Source organism: Heptranchias perlo, chromosome 10 (assembly GCF_035084215.1).
Source record: "Heptranchias perlo isolate sHepPer1 chromosome 10, sHepPer1.hap1, whole genome shotgun sequence".
NCBI lineage: Eukaryota > Metazoa > Chordata > Chondrichthyes > Hexanchiformes > Hexanchidae > Heptranchias > Heptranchias perlo.
Window position 1 is genome coordinate 21,894,249 of NC_090334.1, and position 18,386 is coordinate 21,912,634.

The window sequence follows — 18,386 nt, forward strand, 5'->3', positions numbered from 1 at the left end:
AAAATTAGGTCGATTCTGTTTACAGATAAAAAAGTAAATGTGGACTTAAGTCTCCCTCGGCAGATAGTGAGTACATTGATTAATCTTCAATTAAAGCAAATCATTCTGAAGTTCGTTTGTGCTGCAAACCAAATAGTTACTTTCGGCTGAATGAAAGGATTTAGCCAATCCTACAACAATCCCCTGTACCTGTCTTTGTATCTATTCGGAGTAAAACACCAGCCAAGCAAGTTTGGGAAGTAAAATACACGCTTCAGGTAACCTGGCACTTCTCAGATTCAGACCCTGGCTACAAAGGAATCAATATTTAATAACACGGCAGAGCAATTAGGCTAAAGCTGCATTTTATACTGGACTTGAGGCCCTGACGGCGCTTTCTGTTGGCCGCTGACTTCAGTTTGATCAAACGTTATTAATCTGGAATCAAACAAGATGATTTGATGGAGCTGAAAAACAAATCGGTTGATAGTCAAACTTATTCACACTTGCACATAAGCATCCATTAAACATGTGCCTGAGGGCGTATTGACACTCCAGCTGTAAACTCGTTTAGAGGAAAGAGTGCATACACTGTGAAATACACAGACGCCAGCAGCAAGTGTGTTAATCTTGACTTTATACTACTCTAAAGTCAGTGCATTAAATGATAATAACTAAAGTCTGTGTATTAATCACACCTAAATAAATATGGGTACCGGATTTGTTCAAAATATGGGATCGCACTGACTCATTATTGTCCCGGACATTAAATCTCACGAAAGCATAGCTTTTTCAGGAGTCATACTGTCGTCCTGGACAATTAAATTATTCAACCCTCAGCACAGGAATGCAGATACAACGTCCAATGCACGTAATATCAAATGGACCAAGAGTGAGAACAGAGAAAGAACCTTAGCAAATTACTGGGGTAACAGATCACTGTATAAATGTTCAACAGATCCAACACAAGCAAATCCCTAGTAAACCTTTTTAAGGAATGGAGGGAATGATGAGGGGAAATTAATGGTCATGATTGAGCAAGGTCCCAATAAAGAGTTTCTAAGACATTGAAATGATACATTTCTCCTTACAGATGTAAATGGGATACAAAGATATTTCCAAGTGTGCCAATTTTCAGTAAAAGTTCTAGTGATGGATGAATGAATGAGATTTAATGTCTAAGTACTGAAATGACCAATTCATGTCCATACACAGATGGCACGATGCTTTGGTAGGCTGAGAGTAAGATGAAAAACTATTACAGTCTATTATTGATTCAATTATTCTTGGAAATTGACATAAGCAACACAAGGAAACCCTTGATGAAATTTATTTGTAAACATCTGTGAATAAAATAATGGCAGATAATACAATTAATTTGTCAAATTGTACATTTCCCCCCACAAATACAGTAATTAAGAAAATTAAGATGCTTTGACTCAGCACATCACTTTCATTTGACTCTTCCAGGCAGAGTGAAGAACATTCATACATACTTTGATTACAGGAGGAAAAGACCTAAAAGCACAAATACTCAAAACATTAGGTTCAAACAAACAGCCAAATCTCAACAAACCACAGAATGAGTTCAACCTTTATCATTAACATTGCATTCTACCACTGAGAGGAAAGCAATTTATACAGGCTATCAACTAAAGTGTTAACATTGACCTCGCATATCACAGGAGAATGCCTCGATTTCTCCAGAATTAATGGCCTGCTAAACAAATGGCGTGGACACTAATCATTCAAACATGCAATTTCTGAGAATACCATTTTGTTAGCGGGTCATTAATTACAAAGAAAAATAGGACTTCTCGCCTGTTTCTTTAAAACACCGAAGTGTATTTCCACAAACTAATCCTTCAAACTCTGCACATCTCTGTCACACCGCTGCAAAAGTGATTTCATTTTTGTAAATTTGTAATGCCAATATTAAAAAGGAATTCCCCAAATAATCAGAATTATAGAACTCTTAATGCACAGAATATTCAGCTTTGAAAATTCTAATTATTAATTTTTATAACAATTCTTCAGTATTCAAAGTGTTAAAAAGGAAAAAAAAATTCACTTAATTTCACAAGAACTGTGAACTGAAATCTGCAATGGAATGGAATGGATTACCGGTTTAGTTACACAGTTGTCTCTTAGAAAATAGTTTATTTAATTTTCTGTTTCTGGCATGGCCAATGGCAGAAAGTCAAAAATGTGAGAGAACGGCGTATCAGTCATTTGGGTGTCCTCGTACAAGAAACACAGAAAGTTAGCATGCAGGTACAGCAAGTGATTAGGGAGGCAAATGGCATGATGGCCTTTATTGCAAGGAGGTTGGAGTACAAGAGTAAGGAAGTCTTGCTATAATTATACAGAGCCTTGGTGAGACCACACCTGGAGTACTGTGTACAGTTTTGTTCTCCTTATCTAAGGAAGGATAGACTTGCCTTAGAGGCGGTGCAATGAAGGTTCACTAGATTAATTCCTGGGATGAGAGGATTGTTGTATGAGGAGAGATTGAGTAGAATGGGCCTATACTCCCTGGAGTTTAGAAGAATGAGAGGTGATCTCATTGAAACATATAAGATTCGGAGGGGGCTTGACATGGTAGATGCTGAGAGGTTGTTTCCCCTGGTTGGAGAGTCTAGAGCTAGGGGGCATAGTCTCAGGATAAGGGGCCGACCATTTAAGACTGAGATGAGGAGGAATTTCTTCACTCAGGTGGTTGTGAATCTTTGGAATTCTCTACCCAAGAGGACTGTGGATGCTGAGTCGTTGAGTATATTCAAGGCTGAGATAAGTAGATTTTTGGACTGTAGGGGAATCAAGGGATATGGGGATAAGGCAGGAAAATGGAGTTGTGGTCGAAGATCAGCCATGATCTTATTGAATGGCGGAGCAGGCTCGAGAGGTTGTATGGCCTACCCCTGCTCCTATTTCTTATGTTCATCTGTTTACTCTGAGCAGCAAACCTAATTATTTTAAGATCTCCAGTGAAGATTGGAGCAAATGACAAAAATATCAGCACAAATGAAAACAACTTGTGAATATTATGCCAAATCAGTTGAAAACATCATTCAGGTCAGTAATTTAGCAGGGCTGGGCTAGACTTAAAATAAGCAGGGCAGATAACTGTTATTTTCACAAGGCTCTTTCAAGATATTAAAAAAAGGATTAATCTAAATTGACAAAATCATCTTTTGACAGTGCCCTCAAATAACATTGACCTGTTCCAGATGTCATAACCTCAGGCTTTAGGTGGGTTTCTAAATAGAGTAGGGTGTAAGTCGACATGCTGGGTTCAAAATTATTAATCGAGCAGCAGCTTGACAAACTGAGCACTTTTAGTGAGCATGGCCAGAAATGTATTGAAAGCATATTGAAGAAACTAATTACTAATTACATAAATGGGGGATTCCAGGAAATTGACACGATACATAACTGATCTTGAAACCAACAGTGACGAGCATTATCTGGATGGGCTGTTCACACACAAAACAAATACTCAAACAGCAGTCTTGTGGAAACTGGGCTACTGAACCATCCGTCGAGGACCAGAACACGAATCACAGCACGGTAACTGTACAAAATGCACAGCAGACAAGCCTGGTCTAAGAAGTGGTTGAACCACAGAGCTGGGGCAAAAATACAACACCTATAAGGAATCGACTGGAAGAATTAGTCCAACTCAAGAGAGAAGTAGGTTTCAGATGAATATTTAAGGTGGCACAAAGTAGCAGCAGGCAACCAGGTCTTGAATTCTTGAGGCATGACTCAGACAGCTGAACTGGATTTTTTTTTGCTACATTTCTAGCACCAGCAGGCTTTCTGTGAGGTATCCATCCCTTCAGTTTTGCTGTCATCCTCCTCTAAATCAGCTATACCAAGTTCATCAGGGGTTGACAGTCGAAGCCCATCAAGCTCCTTCTTATGGGCCTGTAACACTAGTTCTGTCAGTCGGGTAAATGACTGTGGAATAAAAAGACATCAAAATACTACAAGGTTACAAACGCAACAAATCAACTGCAATGTTTAATTTGTTAAGAACACTAGTGTGTACAAATACTTTTCATTCCACTCCATCGTTATATCAAAATTATATTTTGACAGTCAGAGAATGAGAGGGGAAACAAGTCTGTGATGAAGCAACATTTATTCTTGAAAATGCCATTATTTACGAGCACTAAATCTCACCTGTGGTTTTAATGAAGGATAATTTTGTTAGCATAAAAAATGGAATGTCAACTGAATTTAGATACTTTATCATTGGTGGTTCAAGAGTAGAATTCTTACACGAGGCCCGGGTTCATATCCTGAACAATGGTTTAGCAAAGACCTGGTATGGACAAAATGGGCCAAATGACCTCCTTCTATGTTGTAAACTTCTATGGTTCTATTATAGGCAGTGTTGTAATATACATCCCTTAGGGAGATAAATGTTAGTGCCTTACAGACAATTAAAATAATGGACAGTATACTTAATAAATTAAATTACAAAATATTCATATTTTATATTCAATATTTACACTATAGGGTTCGATTTGCACTGTTCATAGTCAATGACGATGCCAGGGATGGGAAACTATAGTTATGTGGAGAGATGCGAGATACTGGGACTATTTCCACTGAAGCAGAGAAGGCTAACAGGAGATTTAATAGAGATTTTTAAAATTTTATAAGGGTCTTGATAGGATGAGGAGGGCTGGGGAATCAGTGATAAGGAGGTCATCAATTTAAAACTGTCACTAAGACAGGAGAAAGATTAGGAGAAATTTCTTTATGCAGAGGGTTGTTGGAGCATGGAATGCTCTTCCACAGGCTGAGGCAGATGTCATTGCATATTTTAAGGGGAAAGTGGTTACAGGGCTATGGGGAGAAAGCAGGGCAGTGAGATTAATTTTGGATTGCTCTGGCAGAGAGCTGGTATTTCAGCCAGCACAGATACAATGGGCCAAATGGCCTCCATCTGTTCTGTAAACTTTTACAGTTCTGTGAATATAATGCTTCCACTGACCTCTTTAATGTTATAATTGGTGCAGGCACTTGTTTCAAAGAAGTCCATTCCATATTCTTTTGCAAGCTATGGAAGGAAATGTTGAAAGAAAATTTAACAATAGATCAAACGATGAATAAAATATTAGGCATATCCAGTGAGCTCCTTCTATCAAAAGAAATAACACAACAGAAGATAATGCACTTCACGCTCACAGACTTGAATATTTGAAAGCTAATTAGTTGGGAAGTATCCTCAGATGTTGACGAACTCACATCGAGCCAGTTAAAGGTACCATAATGCTACACAATTTTCTGTGCTCAATCACACACAGTAGTTAACAACATAATATTTGGTTTAATTGTTTTAACATTGCTTTAAAAAATAAAAATTGATATCTAAAATGTTCGACTCTGCTGCAGATTATCAATCCAAACAGAAGATAGGCAAGGACACTGACTCATGAGTCTCATCCTTCTGTCATCCAGCACATTCTGATGATCTGGTCATGTTGCATGAGACTCAGCTGTGCATACTGATAAGGAGACCAGGTTAGGAATCTTAATCTTTGCTGACATTTGCTGACTGGCATCTCTGTAATGACGAGTTGCTGAACTCCATTGGAATGTCAGTAACAGCAAAATGAAGCGGAGGTGAGGCTGACTGAGCTGCCAGATGCTCTACTTCAGGCCGCACTTGTCATCCCTACTGGCTGGTCACCAAGCAGGGCTTGGCACATATTCACAAGCTCTCAGCTGGAATCCATGGCACAAACACTAGGGGACTACAAAAAGAAGAAATTAAAATGAAAAAAAAGTATAAAAAAGGTAATTCAAAATAAAAACAAAATAATAATTACTTTTATATATAAATTGAACAGTGAGAATGTCAAATCCTCACACTCTAATACAATAACAAATAAAACAATGAAACTGATTTAGGATGGATAGTTCACATGTTCCAGATCTCCAGAATTTAATATCCTATACATTGTACTGTAACAGTAATCTTCAAACGCAATAGGGGAGAAACAGCCAAAAAGAGACAAGTTTCAGCACGGTGAGTCAGATGCTCATTTCTGAACAGTGGGACACTAACTCTCATGACTGGTTGTCAAAGGTTCAACACAAAGAGTCAAGGCAACCTCAGCCAGAAGCTGTCTGACAAAGTCCACATAGCTCGAACATCTCAGTTCAGCAACATCTACTCTGATAGACCCAGGGTAGAGGATGTGGACAATGGGAATTGGGCAGCATTTACTGAGCCTGTGAGATGGTATCATAGTATGGTACAGCACAGGAGGCGGCCATTTGGCCCATCATGCCTGTGCCAGCTCTTTAAAGAGCTATCTAATTAGTCCCATTCCCCTGCTCCTTCTGCGTGGCTCTGTAAATTTTTTCCCTTCAAGTATTTATCTAATTCCCTTTTCAAAGTTACTATTGAATCTGCTTCCACCACCCTTTAAGGCAATGCATTCCAGATCATAACAACTTGTTGCGTAACAAAATGTTTCCTCATGTCGCCTTTGATTCTTTTGCCAATCATCTTAAATCTGTGTCCTCTGGTTACTGACCCTTCTGCAACTGGAAACAGTTTCTTCTTATTTACTATATCAAAACCATTGATGATTTTGAACACCTCTATCAAATCTCCCCTTAACCTTCTCTGTTCTAAGGAGAACAACCCCAGCTTCTCCAGTCTCTCCACATAACTGACGTCCCTCATCCCTGGTACCATTCTAGTAAACCTTTTCTGCACCCTCTCTAAGACCGTGATATCCTTCCTAAAGTGTGGTGCCCAGAATTGAACACAATACTCCAGCTGAGGCCTAACCAGTGTTTTATAAAGTTTTAGCATAATTTCCTTGCTTTTGTATTCTATGCCTCCAATAATAAAGCCCAGGATCCCATATGCTTTTTTAACAGCCTTTTCAACTTGTCCGGCTGCCTTCAAAGATTTGTGTACATACACCCCCAGGTCTCTTTGTTCCTGCACTCCCTTTAAAATTGTACCATTTAGTTTACATTGCCTCATCATTCTTCCTACCAAAATACATCACTTCACACTTCTCTGCATTAAATTTCATCTGCCACGTGTTTGCCCATTTCACCAGTCTGTCTATGTCCTCCTGAAGTCTGTTACTATCCTCCACATTGTTTACTACATTTCCGAGTTTTATGTCATCTGCAAACTTTGAAATTATACCCTCTATACCCAAGTCCAGGTCATTAATGTATATCAAAAAGAGCAGTCGTCCTAGTACCAACCTCTGGAGAACACCATTGGAATCTTCCCTCCAGTCTGAAAAACAACCATTCACCACTACTCTTTGCTTTCTGTCCTGTAGCCAATTTTGTATCCATGCTGCCATTGTATTTTTAATCCCATGGGCTTGAATTTTGCAAACAAGTCTATTACATGGTACTTTATCAAACGCCTTTTGAAAGTCCATATACACATGAACCATACTACCCTCATCAATCCTCTCCGTTACTTCATCAAAGAAATCAATCAAGTTAGTCAAGCACGATTTGCCTTTAACAAATCCGTGCCAAAATTCATTTATTTGCTCATACTTTCCAAGTGCCAATTAATTTTGTCCCAGATTATTGTCCTTAAAAGTTTCCCCAACACCGTGAGGCTGACTGGCCTGTAATTGCCGGGTTTATCACTTTTCCTCTTTTTTGAACAGGGGTGTAACATTTGCAATCCTCCAGTCCTCTGGTGCTGTCCCCATATCTAAGGAGGATTGGAAGATTGTGGCCAGAGCCTCTGCAATTTCCAGCCTTACTTCCCTCAGTGACCTGGGATGTATCCCATCTGGACCGGGTGACTTTTCTACTTTGAGTACTACCAATCTTTTAAGTACCTCCCTTTTATTTATTTTTATCCTATCCAATATCGCTACTACCTCCTCCTTTACTGCTTCAATGGCAGCCTCCTGTTCTCCAGTGAAGACCGATGCAAAGTATTCATTTAGTACCTCAGCCATGCCCCTGCCTCCACAAGAAGATTTCCTTTATTGTCCCTAATCAGTCCCACTCTTCCTTTGACAACCCTTTTACGTTTATAAAAGACTTTTGAGTTCCCTTTTATGTTAGCTGGTAATCTATTCTCATACTCTCTCTTTGCCCCTCTTATTTCCTTTTTAGATCTCCTCTATATTTTCTGTATTCAGCCTGGTTCTCCACTATTATTAACTGTACATTTGTCATAAGTCTTCTTTTTCTGTTTCATTTTAATTTCTATATCTTTAGTCATCTAGGGAGCTCTAGCTTTGGATACCTTTTCTTTCCCCCTCGTGGGAATGTGTCGACTTTGTACCCGATCCATCTCCTCCTTGAAGGCCTCCCATTGTTCAATTACTGTTTTGCCTGCCAATTTTTGATTCCAACCCACCTGGGCAAGATCCCTTTTTAACTCACTGAAATTAGCTCTCCTCCAGTTAGGTATTTTCACATTTGATTGTTCCTTGTCCTTTTCCAAAACTATTCTAAGCCGAATGATATGATCACTGTTCCCCAAATGTTCCCCCACTTCATTCCCCAGAACTAGATCCAGCACTGCTTCCTTCCTCGTTGGGCTGGAAATACACTGTTCAAGAAAGTTCTCTTATGCACTTTTCAGGAATTCCTCCTCCTCTTTGCCCTTTACATTGTTACTGTCCCAGTCTATATTGGGATAATTGAAGTCCCCCATTATCACTACTCCATAGTTCTTGCATCTTTCTGTAATTTGCCTGCAAATTTGTTCCTCTATCTTCTTCCCACTAATTGGTGGCCTATATTACAGACCCAGTAGCACAATCGCTCCTCTATTGTTCCTAAATTCTAACCAACTAGATTCTGTCTTTGACCCCACAACTACATCAATTCTTTCCAGTGCTATAATAGTTTCTTTGATCAATACTGACACCCCCGCACCCCTCCTGCTTTCTTTCTTTCCCTATCTTTCCTTAATACCTTGTGGCCAGGAATATTAAGTACCCAATCCTCCCCTTCTTTGAGCCAGGTCTCTATTATTGCCACTGTATCATAGTCCTATGCGGCAACTTGAGCCTGCAGCTCACCAACCTTATTTACCACGCGACATACATTTACACACATGCACTCCAAACTCATGTTAGGCTGCCTCGCATTTGCCGCCTGTCTGATCCCTCCTATTTCTGAACTAGTCTTTACTCTAGTGTTATTTGTCCCTCCCACTCCTCTGTGCACCTTGTTTCTCCTCTCTAATGTTTCATCCTGGTGCCCATTCCCCTGCCAAATTAATTTAAACCCTCCCCCGCAGGGGCAAGATGTTGGAGATTGCCACAGGTGTTCTTTAGCCCTTATATTGGACTTGTTCCTGACCTAGGAATTGCAATATCACCAACTGTAAAGAAAAAAAAAATTACCCGCCATCATTTTAACCCTTACTATGTAAATAACTTGTTGGCCAGGGGCTGCAGTAACCTGTGACATCAGCTGCTGACACATAGGCAAAAGCAACTTTTGAACTGAAGTAACCTGAGTTCAGTCGCTGGCCTGAGCTGGCTGGAACCGGTTTGAATTAGCTAAGTTTTGTGAAAGACAAAGGAGATGTGATAAGACACAAGTCCTTATTTAGGAAAGGAGTAATGAGGTAATGCTACCTAAGTCCTTGGGACAGAGCCAATGAGGCGAGCAAGCCTAAACCAAAGGGAGAGAGACAGCACAGCTTGAAGAGATAAGATTCGGAATAAGAATGAAGAATCTGGGGCGTGGAGCCAGAGCGAAGACTCCGGAGACCAACCATCGCGGAAGTGGAAGAACCTACGTCAGGGACATAGAGACAACGTCGAGAGAGAGAGAGAGAGAGAGAGAACGGAACGCCTGGCCTTTTCGGGTATTATCCTTTATATTCTGTGACCACTCAGGGAGTGTCAGAGAAACCTAGTGGGTGTGCGTTTAGATCCTAGTTTGGGTATAAAACTGTATAACCTGGTGCAAACTGCATGTCTATATCTAACCAGACGTATAAGCTATATGTATATAATCTAACGGTGTGAATAAAGCGAATTGAGAGTTAAGAGAGAATTGACTCTTCTCCTCTTTGTACTAAGCCAATAACCGTAACCGGTGACCTCCGGTCAACAAACGACACCATTCAGAAAACACTTACCTTTTGACCTTGTTCTGCACCCACTTGCCTTTTCTGTTCCTCATCAGCTTTGTTGGCTATGAGAATTTTCTGAACACCTTCAGGTGCATACTGGAGGGAAAGCACACACTGTGAGTAATAGGCTAAAATCTGAACAAGGCTAAAATCTGAACAATTTTAGTTCAAAGATAAGATTATGCAGAGTTACTTCCTCTCTTACCTCATCGACATCACTGGCCCACTTGATAATGTGTTGAAAGGAGCGTTCACTTGTGATATCATACACCAAAAAAATTCCCTATAAATAAAGGGCAATAAACCTATTTATTACAGAAGTTAGTGGAAAATGTGTCACTCTCATGATAGCAACCCTACCGTGGACACAATAGAAATATAGAAAATAGCAGCAGGAGTAGGCCATTCAGCCCTTCGAGCCTGCTCCGCCATTCATTATGATCATGGCTGATCCTCTATCTCAATATCATATCCCCACTCTCTCCTCTTACCCCATGATGCCTTTTGTGTCTAGAAATCTATCTAGTTCGTTCTTAAATATATTCAGTGACTTAGCCTCCACAGCCTTCTGTGGTAGAGAATTCCACAGGTTCGCCACCCTCAGTGATGAAATTTCTCCTCATCTCAGTCCTAAATGTCCTACCCCGTATCCTGAGATTGTGACCCCTTATTCTGGACCCCAGGGGAAACATCAGCCGTGCATCCAGTCTGTCTAGCCCTGACAGAATTTTATACATTTCAATGAGATCCCCTCTCATTCTTCTAAACTCGAGTGAATACAGGCCGAGTCAACCCAATCTCTCCTCATATGACAATCCTGCCATCCCAGGAATCAGTCTGGTAAACCTTCGCTGCACTCCCTCCATGGCAAGTATATCCTTTCTTAGGTAAGGAGACCAAAACTGCACACAATACTCCAGGTGTGGTCTCACCAAGGCCCTGTATAACTGCAGTAAGACATCCTGGCTCCTGTACGCAAATCCTCTTGCAATGAAGGCCAACATAACATTTGCCTTCCTAACTGCTTGCTGCACCTGCACGTTTGCTTTCAGTGACTGATGTACAAAGACACCCAGGTCCCTTTGTACATCAACATTTCCCAATCTATTACCATTTAAATAATACTCTGCCTTTGTTTTTCCTTCTGAAGTGGATAACTTCACCTTTATCCACGTTATACTGCATCTGCCATGTATTTGCCCACTTACTCAACTTGTCTAAATCACCTTGAAGCCTCTTTGCATCCTCCTCACAACTCACGATCCCATCTAGTTTTGTGTCATCAGCAAACTTGGAAATATTACATTTGGTTCCCTCATCCAAATCATTGATATATATTGTGAATAGCTGGGGCCCAAGCACTGATCCCTGTGGTACCCCACTAGTCACCACCTGCCACCCCGATAAAGACCCGTTTATTCCTACTCTCTGTTTCCTGTCGGTTAACCAATTTTCAATCCATGCCAGTATATTACCCCCAATCCCATGTGCTTTAATTTTGCACACTAACCTCTTATGTGGGACCTTATCAAAGGCCTTCTGAAAATCCAAATAAACCACATCCACTGGTTCTCCCTTATCTATTCTACCAGTTACATCCTCAAAAAACTCCAATAATGCATCTTATCAATGTGGATTGTTATCATGATCTAGATATGGGATCTAGAGCATGGTTGTGATGTTGAGCTGTTAAGAGGCCTCTAAAAATGCAAATCCAGGTAGCTAAAGCTACTTTTAAACTGAAGGCTGTCGCATCTGCTGTAAATCTTAGACTCCATTTAAGTTGGCTGGCTCAACAATAAGCAGATCCAATGATTTTGTTTGTATTTTGTTCAAAACACAGCAGCTAATAAGAGTGCCAGGAGTGAATTATCACTGGGACTTGTTTTCTAATTCCAACAGCAACTTTAATATCTGGAAACTCATTTATCTTGGAATGTTTCTTCATTTTTTTAATATCTTTTCATCCAATTTTACTCTTTTCCAGAAGGGGACGACTTGATGAGGTAGTTTCCCACCTGACAGTATCCAGTCAGTACCTGGCCTTTCTTCATATGTGCAGGTCAATGGGCTATTCAATAGTGGGAGACTGTAGCAGCAAAGGCCAGACCTGCCTGTCCTCACAACACCCAATGTGTATATTTGCAGCAGCCATCACCGAATAATAATCAGAATAAAGAATCCTGGTTGACTTTTCCACTCCCTAATTTTACTGATAGCCTCGCTCTGTCTTGGCTGAGATCTGATAACTCACGTCACATGAAAGAACAAAGCAGCCATGTTCGTCATCTGCATGGTTCAGTACCACAACACCCAAGAGTTAATAGGAACTTTGCTTGTTAGTTTTTCCAATTTCCATCCCGTGCTGACTCATAGTGTAGTACATGGAAATCGGCAGCCCTCTGATACCTACCTCCAAATGGTCATTATTTATACATGAGTTCAGATACTGAGGCCCCGGTTTTAAAAGGGGGGAGGGGTGGGGGAGGTGCGCGTGAGCCCCGAAGTGGGTGCCCCACCCGGACAGTCCGGTGGCATGGAAGCCCGGTCGATCATAATAGCCAGGTCTCATTTGAGTAAATCTACCCAGAGTCCCACTCAAACCCGGCCAGATTCATTACCTGGCCGGCGGGTGGGTGCGGGAATTGATGCGGAGACCTCAGATAACGGGTCCCGGCATAAGGTAAGAGCTGGGGGAGGTGGGGGGAGAGGAGGGGGGAGGGATTCCCAAACAGATGTTAGTGTGGGGCGAGAGAGGGAAGGTCAGGGCAAGATTTCTTCCTGTTCCTCTGAACAATCAATAATGTTACTGATCTTGGACTTTTCTGGCCCCTGCTGCATCCTGTCAGGTTTCTCTAGCAGATTTGACACCGAGCAGGCCTCCCGCTGAGCCTTCGTAAAAATCACGCTGCGGTACCGATGACGTTATTGGGCCAAGACTTTAACATTTAAATTAGATCCTTGCTTGCCTGCAGCGGAAGCCTCGGCCAACTTCAAAGTCAGTGAAGATAAGACGTCACTGGGCGGGAACGTTGCGGCCTCTGGCCGGTAAGTGGAATCGTCCTGATCTTAACCCCTCCCACGCACCATTCTCGCTGGGTGAGGAGGGTTAAAATCGACCCCTGAGTGTTGGCATACTATTTGGCAGTGGAGAATATCATAGTCAAGTCTGCTATTATCGTCACTTGACATCTGTACTATCACTTTCCAGTTGGAGTCACTGGGTTGCGACAAAAAGCAGGCACTCCAGCTTAATCTTCCCAGCCAGCGTCACTAAGGCTAACTGTATCACCCTCAACTGCAGCCATGGTTAAAATCAGTGAGGACCAAGCCTGAGCCCTATGGTTGGTATGGTCAGTGCGACACCACATATAGCAAATGACAAAAACATAAGCACAAATGAAAACAACTTGTAACGATTATGTGAAATCAGTCGCAAACATTTACCCACTAAACCATCACAGAAAGCTTGTTTGCTTTAAATTTCAATTAGTTTTAAACTCAATTGTGTCATCTCTCTATCTTATGCTCTTTTCCCAGAAATGCAGCGTAATATACTGGAGTTTACCTGGGCCCGTCTGTAGTACTGCTTTGTGATAGTCTGGTATCGCTCCTGCCCTGCAGTATCCCTGAGAAAAGAATTTTAAGATAAAAGTATTAAGATTACAACTGCCATACTCAGAAAAATTCTAATTACACAAACTGCATATTACTCCACAATCAATAAGTCCCTATTTTCTCCACCAATCTATTTATCAACCTCGCCTTTATAAGTCCAGAACAAGGAGGCATAACAAAATTAGAGCTAGGCCGTTCAGGGGTGATGTCAGAAAGCATTTCTTCACACAAAGGGTAGTGGAAATCTGGAACTCTCTCCCGCAAAAAGCTGTTGAGGCTGGGGCCAATTGAAAAATTCAAAACCGAGATTGATAGATTTTTGTTAGGCAAGGGTATTAAGGGTTACAGAACTAAGGTGGGTAGATGGAGTTAAGGTGCAGATCAGCCATGATCTAACTGAATGGCGGAACAAGCTTGAGGGGCTGAATGGCCTACTCCTGTTCCGATGAGACACAGATATATTTAGATATTCAGATGCAGTGCTCCACAACAAAAAGTGGGTTATACTCAAGCTGCAATATCAACCTTAAGTCTGTTCTTTAAAAGGAGCATTTTCTTCATGAGTGTCCAGCAAACCATTTTTGTTTTTTTTATTTGAAGGAGAGAAGGGCCGGTAGAGCTGTGCTCATCACTTTCATCACAAGGTCTGCAAATGCAAATCGCACTACAAATTCTTCTCAACATGACTTTGGTCGTCGTATTATGTGTTTGCAAAACAAACAATAAAAAGTTTCCCAAGTGCACTTTCCATGAAGACATTCTTGGCGTCTCTTCTGAATGCTCAGATTACTGCCATATAGGCCTTGGGCTGCAATGTCACCTTATCCTTGGACAGGTTTGCTGATCAAATGGGGAGAGTTATTGATGGGGAGTTGCCATGTTACGGAAAATGCAGCAGACTACAATGATCCAAGAAACTTTGGCTAGGTTATACTGAAGGACTCTCCAGGCCTAGGCACTGGAAATAATAGATCTCGTAGAAACATGCAGGCATGTGCTTCATTGTTTCTGTGCTTGGCTTGGTGTAGGAATGCCACAGAAGGATCGTAAGCAAAGGTATCGGCGGGTATGCTTGGTCTCCCAGGATCCAAACTTTGACTTGCTATATATCGACAAATAACGGTAGCAAGATGGACTGTTATAAAATGATTGCATTAAGCTGCTGCATTCATCCAATCAGTACAGATAGTCTCGCACAAGCTGAACAGTGATGAAATAAAAGAGGCTTTCATCGAGCTATAAGCGTGCTATTAATGACACTCTGGACTTTAGGGGAATTATGCCATTCTTTAAAAACCTTGGGCTCCCTCCTATTGCTCTCTGTTGTCTGTGGAGGAATGTGATGTGCATGGCTGCTCTGACAACCAAGGCATCAGTTACCTTTTTTGTGCAGAGATACACTGCAGAATCATACTGATGTCCCACTGCACCCCCAGAAAGACCGAAGCAAAACAAATTCAAGGTAGCTTCAGTGGCAGTGCCGTGCCTGCCCTGCAGTTGGGCTGCAGATCCTTCTGCAGCACAGCACATAGCTCTGTCACTGCATCCCTGATGAATTGTAGCCTCCAACAGCATTGGTCCTGTGAGAGATCCAGATTGTTCTCTTGTGGTTGATATGTACGTTTGGCAGGGTAACGGCGCATAGGATGCACTCCTTCCCTGGCATCCAAATAGTCTTCTTTCTCCTCTACCTCCTCCTCTTCCACCAAGTAGCAAGTGTACAATGGGATTCTGAATGTATTTGTGCTAAGGGAGGTGATGGGAGCACAGAACTCCCTTGCCCTCCTTAAAGGCTCCTGGCCTCAATGGCCTACTACAATGATAAACTTTTGAATTTTTCTCACCACGTTGCCACTTACTATTTTAAGTTGGTATCTGTCTCTTTCAAATACTGACAATTTAAACACATTGTAGCGAACCAGAACACCCAGTTTATGTGGGTGCTATCAAGTGACTTTCCACCATCGTTTAAAGAATAGATGCGTAGGCCTTAATAATGTCACGTCCAGCTCTTTTAAATTAGACTTCCATGCCAGCACCTCTTTTAAGCACAATGTCTCTGCCCCAACCCTAACCGTGACCATACCTGTACGTGAATTGCATTCGGGGCAGAAACCGAGCCAACAGGTCTCCGCCCCTTCTTTGCCTGCTTGCGTCCCAGGAATAGACGCATCCGGGGCATGGAAGAAAATCAGCCCCACTGTAACCACATATTGGAATTCCTGGGTAACTAAAAAGGGTCAAATATGCTCATACAGTCAATTACTGCAAGTGTTTTTGGGGCTCAGTCCTCATGTTAGCCTTGCAACATCATTAGTTCCTAAAACAAAGTAAAATAGCAATAGCATGTGTTCCGTTAGCTGGAGCTTTATTTGATAACAAATGATACTTGCACTTTGATTGAACGTTCAGACATTTAATTCACACAGGAGCCATTTATTGCTTTGTAGGTTTCTGACGAACAAGATATTGCTAAAATTAATCACACTTTCAAACTGTTCAATACTAAATGGGCTTCAGATTTCCATTTTCAGTCAATCTTCACCCTCAGTCACGAGCCTCTGCCAATGTCTATTGTTGAATGTTCTGTGGTCATTATGAAAATGCATGGGACCACAGAGCACTTTTTTGTTTTGTTCTGAGATAGCAATTGAAATCCAGGGGCACGGGCGGCACCTCCGTGTATTGCTCGACCCTGAGCTCAGTTTTCTCCCTCACATCCATTCCATTACCAAGACCAAGCTCTTCCATCTCCCTAAATTTACCTCTTCCATTCTTACCTCTCCGTATTACTGCCAAAATCCTACATTACCTTGGGGCTTAATTTCTCTAAGTTCCCTTAGTCAGCCTCTCCCCTTCACATATCCCAGCTCATTGAGAATGCTGTGGCCTTTATTCTCTCCCACACTCCCATCACCCCTGTCCATCCCTAGCTTCACTGGTTCCCTGTGCCCATTGAATTGACTTCCAGATCTTTGTCCTCACTTTCAAATCCCTCCACGGCCTCAACACACCTTATTTCACCGATCTGCTCCAGACATACGCTCCACATGCACCTTCCAATCCTCTGACTCCTTCTTCCCCATTCTCTCATCAGCGTCTACTCGTTCAGTCACTACACCCCTGTCCTCTGCAAACTGCTCCCTCTAGATCACCCCAACTTACCACCTCCAATTTCAAAACCTTCCTCAAAAATCTCATCTTCAACTGTATTTCCCGTTTTATCTTCTTCTCAGCTTGCAAAATGCTTTGAGCTGTCTCTGTACGTGAGGACTTCAAATAGTCACATTTTTCTTCCCCTTCCTTACGTTAGGGCTGCTCTAACCACACGCTATGGCCCCTATCTCAGGTTGGTTAGGTGACCTGCTCCCAGAATCCTAACTGTGCAGCTTAATAACCAGGTATCAGGAGATCAACCCATGAGAGTACAGCTTGACTTGCCTTATGATCTGCCATCTCTTCTCATTCCCCAGCCCCCTGCCGCCCCTAGATGGAAACAGGGGTTGAAGCTGGGAGCTTGCCGTGTGAGTAATCCCAAGAACATACCTCTGTCACATCACTTTGGAATGATAAGAAGCATATTTTCTAGACACATTTTTTAATAAAAGTTGACAAGTTCTTTTAAATTGTGAAGAAATTCTGCTCCAATCCTCAAAAGGAGATAAATGCAATGTGCCTTTTGTCTACAAAACAATCATCTGCGGAGCTTTATGTTGGTATCATGAACAGCAGAAGTCACAGAGGAAAGCAATGGAAAATATTGCTTTTGCAGTAGTTAAGCAAACACATCTCACGTGTCCTTGGACAAATATAATGTCATTGTTGGTTGAAGCATTGAGATATAAACTGGTCTTGGGCATTAGCACAAATCAGGCGACAATGAATCGGCAGCCCATTTTTCACTTCGCTCGATCTTGCAGGTTCTCGGCAGTTGACCAGCGTAGGCACTTGTTAAAAGCCATAAAAGAAATACATTTCAGAAGTTACAGTCGATGAGGATGAACTTCCACGGGAGTTCTTCCACTCGTCTGCATCAGCGGGAAGATTTCAGCAATTACATGGAAATTACAACATAGAAACAAGCCATTTGGCCCAACCAGTCCATGTTGGTATTTATCTTCATACAAGCAACAGTCCTAATCCCACATGCTTGCCCTGTTCCCATATCCCTTTACTTCCTTTTCCTTCAACTACATATCAAACATAACCTTAAATGTTGACATGGTCTCTGCTTCAATCACTAACTCCAGTCGTTAATTCCACAGCCTCACAACCCTCTGTGTTAAAAAAGTTTCCCTTGCTCTCACATTTAAACTTGTACCTATGTCCCCTCATTCTAGACCCCTCAATCAAAGTCTGTATCTATCTACCCTGCCTCATCCCTTCACCATATTAAACACCTCTATCAAATCATCCTGCAATCACAATGAAAAAAGGCAACTGAAGTGACCCTACATAATATATAGAAATGGTAAATCCAGAATTATATTTCAAATTAAACTATGACAGTAGTACGAGAGGACACAGGTTCCAACTTGACCTGATCCATTCCGAACAGAAGGTTCCAGGCTTGATCCCTGGTCTGTGCTTAATCACCTGATCTCAGTCAGTGTAGCAATAGGGGTCCTTCACTTGACCATAGTGCTGCTGAGTTAGAGAGAGGTGA

General features: G+C 41.7%; 1 protein-coding gene across 1 annotated transcript in view; it reads right to left on the minus strand.

Annotated features, from left to right (window-relative positions):
• Nucleotides 1-1,299: 1,299 nt before the first annotated feature.
• rab15 (RAB15, member RAS oncogene family) overlaps nt 1,300-18,386 on the minus strand; it is a 150,843-nt gene continuing 133,756 nt past the window's right edge. Inside the window, exons 3-7 of the mRNA XM_067991322.1 lie at nt 13,671-13,731; nt 10,308-10,385; nt 10,109-10,198; nt 4,988-5,053; nt 1,300-3,942 (exon numbers count right to left, since the gene is read on the minus strand). Coding sequence (XP_067847423.1) covers nt 3,784-3,942; nt 4,988-5,053; nt 10,109-10,198; nt 10,308-10,385; nt 13,671-13,731 — 454 coding nt within the window. The 3' untranslated portion in view covers nt 1,300-3,783. The remainder of the gene's footprint in view (nt 3,943-4,987; nt 5,054-10,108; nt 10,199-10,307; nt 10,386-13,670; nt 13,732-18,386) is intronic.